Source organism: Dipodomys ordii, unplaced genomic scaffold (assembly GCF_000151885.1).
Source record: "Dipodomys ordii isolate 6190 unplaced genomic scaffold, Dord_2.0 Scaffold20, whole genome shotgun sequence".
Lineage (NCBI taxonomy): Eukaryota > Metazoa > Chordata > Mammalia > Rodentia > Heteromyidae > Dipodomys > Dipodomys ordii.
Genome location: NW_012267236.1, coordinates 7,740,038 through 7,744,350, shown reverse-complemented (window position 1 = coordinate 7,744,350; position 4,313 = coordinate 7,740,038). Strand labels below are relative to the sequence as shown.

The 4,313-nt window shown below is 43.9% G+C and overlaps 1 protein-coding gene across 1 annotated transcript in view; it reads left to right on the top strand.

The window, feature by feature from the left end:
• The window catches only part of Gckr (glucokinase (hexokinase 4) regulator), a 26,357-nt gene that overhangs the window by 2,005 nt on the left and 20,039 nt on the right, over positions 1-4,313 (top strand). The window contains exons 3-7 of the mRNA XM_013013584.1: positions 270-373; positions 1,315-1,388; positions 1,936-2,002; positions 2,140-2,193; positions 3,934-4,028. Of these exons, the coding sequence (XP_012869038.1) occupies positions 270-373; positions 1,315-1,388; positions 1,936-2,002; positions 2,140-2,193; positions 3,934-4,028 (394 nt within the window). The remainder of the gene's footprint in view (positions 1-269; positions 374-1,314; positions 1,389-1,935; positions 2,003-2,139; positions 2,194-3,933; positions 4,029-4,313) is intronic.

Genomic DNA, 4,313 nt, shown 5'->3' with positions numbered 1-4,313 from the left:
CACTCTACCACTGAGCTACCTTCCCAGCCCAATGCTGCTTTTATTGTATATTTTTATTTAGTTGATAAAATGGCTGTTCATCCTTCCTAAAATCAGGAAAGGATTGAATAAGTAGATAAATCAGAGATGAGAGTCAAACTGAAGTCTTTGGGTTTTGTTATATCACACGGCCTGTGCTCTTTCAAGTTTGTGATGGAGGAGGATTTGGACTCCCTCCAAATCAATTTCCATTACCGACAAAATGAATAACGTGATTCCTTCCTTCTGAGCTGGGCCTGTGAAACAGACATGTTTCCTTCCTCAGGAGCCAGATGGGGGGCTGGTGGTGCTGAGTGGAGGGGGCACCTCTGGACGCATGGCATTCCTTATGTCGGTGAGTACACTGATAGCTTATTTTCCTCCTTCCCCCTTCTATAACTGATCCCCCCCAATCAAAAATTTACCCTCATAAGTCCCCAAGTCTACTGTTTACTGGACCTGGGCTCCATGCCTCACACTCTCCTCTAAAACCCACTGTAGAGTTCTACTTCTCCTGACCCTTTTGGAATCCTACCACTTGATTGCTTAGATCTCTACACCCTAGCACATTCCTAATGAATCATCTTCAAGTTGTGTATTTATTTGTTGACTTGTTTAGTGCCAGTTTTAGGGCTTGAACTCAGGGCCTTGTATTTTTGTTGGGGTTTTGCATTCAATACTGGCAGTCGACCACTTGAGCCATACCCACACGTCTGGCTTTTTGCAGGTTAATTGGAGATAAGAGTCTCTCAAACTTATCTGCCTAGGGTGGCTTTGGATCTTGATCCTCAGATCTCAGCTTCCTGAGTAGGATTGCATGTGTAAGCCATTAGTGCCTGGTACATCTCATCTTCCCTCCCTCCCCCTAGGCTTGGAGCTTGAACTCAGGGCCTGGGTACTGCCCCTGAACGTTTTTGCCCAAGGCACTTTAACCACTTGAGCCATAACTCCACTGCCAGCTTTTTGGTGGTTAATTGGAGATCAGAGTCTCACGATCTTTCCTGCATGGGGTAGCAGGAAAGGATTCTGAGTAGGTTACAGGTGTGAGCTGCTGGTGCCTGGCTGGTATATCTCATCTTTATTGTTGCAGTACACAGTTTATTCTATATATCAACAGTTTTGTACACTGCAAATAAACAGCATGGAATCCAAGTGCATCTTCAAGTGGCAGATTCCTTGTACAGTTGGGTAAAGCACTGCCTGACAGATTCATTATAACACTTCTACCCTAGGAATTGATCATCAAGAGAATTGTTCCTTCACTGTCATTTCCTCTTCACATCTCCCTCTTTACAGGTCTCCTTTAACCAGCTAATGAAAGGCCTAGGACAAAAACCTCTTTACACCTATCTCATTGCGGGAGGTGATAGGTAAGTCAGCTTGACAGTGAATGTTTTGTTTGGCCTGAATATGTACTTTTTTTCTTCTTTTGGAAATGGACTTGGACAAAGATTATAATGAAAATGTTTCAGTCCCCACCATTTTTTTTTGGGGGGGGGTCCGGTCATGGGGCCTGAACTCTGGGCCTGGGCGGTGTCCCTCAGCTCTCAGCTCAAGGCTAGCGCTCTACCGCTTGAGCCACAGCGCCGCTTCTGGCTTTTTTCTTTTTGCTTATGTGTGCTGAGGAATCGAACCCAGGGTTCAGGCATGCAAGGCAAGCACTCTCCCACTGAGCCACCTTCCCAGCCCCTGATTTACATTAGGCCACCTTCCTATAGTCATGTTTCCTAACTGGCCTTTGTAGGTACTTGAGTTTTGATCAACTCTATGGAGTATCTCTCATGGTTCCCAGCAAACAGTAGATGCTCATTTTATGGTGGTTTTCCTTCATTCCCTCTTCTCAGTGCGACCTTCTCTAATGAACTATTAGTGTCTGCTTCCTAGCCAGTGCCATTGACCCTGTGTCTGCCCTCTTAGGTCTGTAGTGGCTTCTAGGGAGAGGACTGAAGATAGTGCCCTCCATGGGATTGAGGAACTGAAGAAGGTCTGTTCATTACACTAAGCTCATCCAGAGATCTTTGTCTCCTCCTTCCCCAACAGACCCAATATTCAGCCAAGCCTGTCCCTCCCCCGGGCCCTGCTGCCCTCACACACAGGTTTGTTTCTGTCCTCTTCTCCTAGGTAGCTGCAGGGAAGAAGAAGGTGATTGTCATCGGCATTTCTGCGGGACTCTCCGTAAGTGTGAAGTTGGGTTGACAGCATTCACTTTACAAGGAGACATGAATGAGAATGGAACAACATAGAAAGCCAATCGATAAAGAGGGTGTTAGCAAAGAGAAACTTTCTGGACATCGGTGGAACTGATAATCCTAGCTTCTTGGGAGGCTGTGATTGGGAGGACTTCTGTTCAAGGCCAGTCCTGGCAGAAAAGTCCAAGAGATTTTTTTTTAATCTCACCAGAGGGAAGCTGGACATGGAGGTATGTCCCCATGATCACACAATAACTAGAGGAAGCCTAAAGAAGGCAGACTGCAATCCAGGAACGTACCTGAGCAAGAAGAAAGGCCCTATTTCTGGAACACACACACACATACACACATAACACATAACCAGCAAAAGTATGGCTAGATACATAGTTTGGTGGCAGAGTATCTGCCTAGCAAGCATGAAGTCCTGATTTCAAACCTCAGCATTGCTCTCCTCCTCTAAAGAAAAAAAGTCAGAGAATTTACACAGGAATTTTTATTTTTAGTTCCACTCATTTGAATCCAGTTCAGATGTAGGAAGAAGAGGAAGGGTTCCTATCTTAATAACTGTGTATCGATCCATCAAAACTATGATAGATTAGTTCAGAGGTCAGCAAACTATGCTGGCAGCCAACCTAGCCAGCTGCTTGTTTTTGTGCATCAGGTTTCACTGGCACATAGACATGTGTGTTCACAGATTGTCTATGGCCTCTCTTTTACTCAATCCTAGGCATACCAAACCCATTGCACAAGAAGTAGGCCCCTAAATGAATTCCTTGCCACTTGAACTAGGATCCCTGCACCCACAGAATTGGCATCACCTGGGACTTTAGAAATGTACGATCTTAGGCCCTTCTGAAACTAAATCTTCATTTTAACAAGAATCTCAAATAGTTTGAGAAGCAAGGTGACCCCACATTTCCTGTCCAGCTCCATAGCTCTCTGATTCTAGGAACTCAGTGAGTAGAAATCTAGATGGCAGCAGTATATGATGTGGAAAGAAAAGAAGACTTGGTCTTCAAGGTACTTGCCATTTAGTTCCATAGTTTTTAAACTTTATTGTGCAGTGGGTTTCTTTGGAGAAACTTATTTGAAATGTATTACCTTTGGGGTATTTACTAAAAGTGTGTTTCTGCTTCTCATTTGGACCCAGTGGATCTTTTATTTGTTTGTTTTTGCCAGTCCTGGGGCTTGAACTCAGGGTCTGGGCACTGTCCATGAGCTTCTTTTGCTCAAGGCTAGCACTCTACCACTACCACTAAGCCACATTCCAATCCCCCAGTACGTCTTAATTGGGCCTAGATACCAATACCATTTTTTTTTTTTGCAGTGCTAGAGTTTAAAGACAGGGCTTCAATTGAGCTTGCTAAGTTGACTCCACTCTAGCATGTGAGCCAGACAACTTCTAGCCCTTTATGCTCTGGTTATTTTTGAGGTAGCCTGGGCTTTTTGCCCAGATTAGCCTTCTATTTGTGTTTCCTACTGTAGCTGGGATGACAGGCATGTTACCAGGCTCAAATTTTTTTTTTGGGTTGGGTTTTCCCACCTTTTTTTTTTTTTTCTGAGTTGGCTTCAAACTACAATCTCAGCCTCCTAATTATTGGAGGATTACAGGAATGAACCACTAGGGCCAGGCAGGAATCTTCTCAGAGATTTTGATACACATGAGCTTTTTTGCAGCATTCAGAATAAACCTTTTCATCATGCCTTTCTTTCGGGTTACCATTAGGCTCCCTTTGTAGCAGGCCAGATGGACTACTGTATGGACAACACAGCTGTCTTCTTGCCAGTCCTGGTCGGTTTCAATCCAGTGAGTATGGCCAGGTAAGCCTTCTATAATGATGGGCTAGCCCTGAGAGTGTGTAGAAGACATGTCAAAGCCTACAGTACGATCACAAAGGAAATGACAAATATAGTTTTGTTTGCTGAATCTCAGACTATTGAAGTTCAATATGGGGGCCCTTTAAGCTTCTGCTTTTTTGTTGTTGTTGGTGGTGGTTAGTTGGTTTACTTAAAAAAAATCCTTTCCTTATTTCAGAAAGTTCTGTGATTTCATTTGCAGTGAGCCTCAAGCATTTTTCTATTATTTACGTATTTGCTTATTTATTT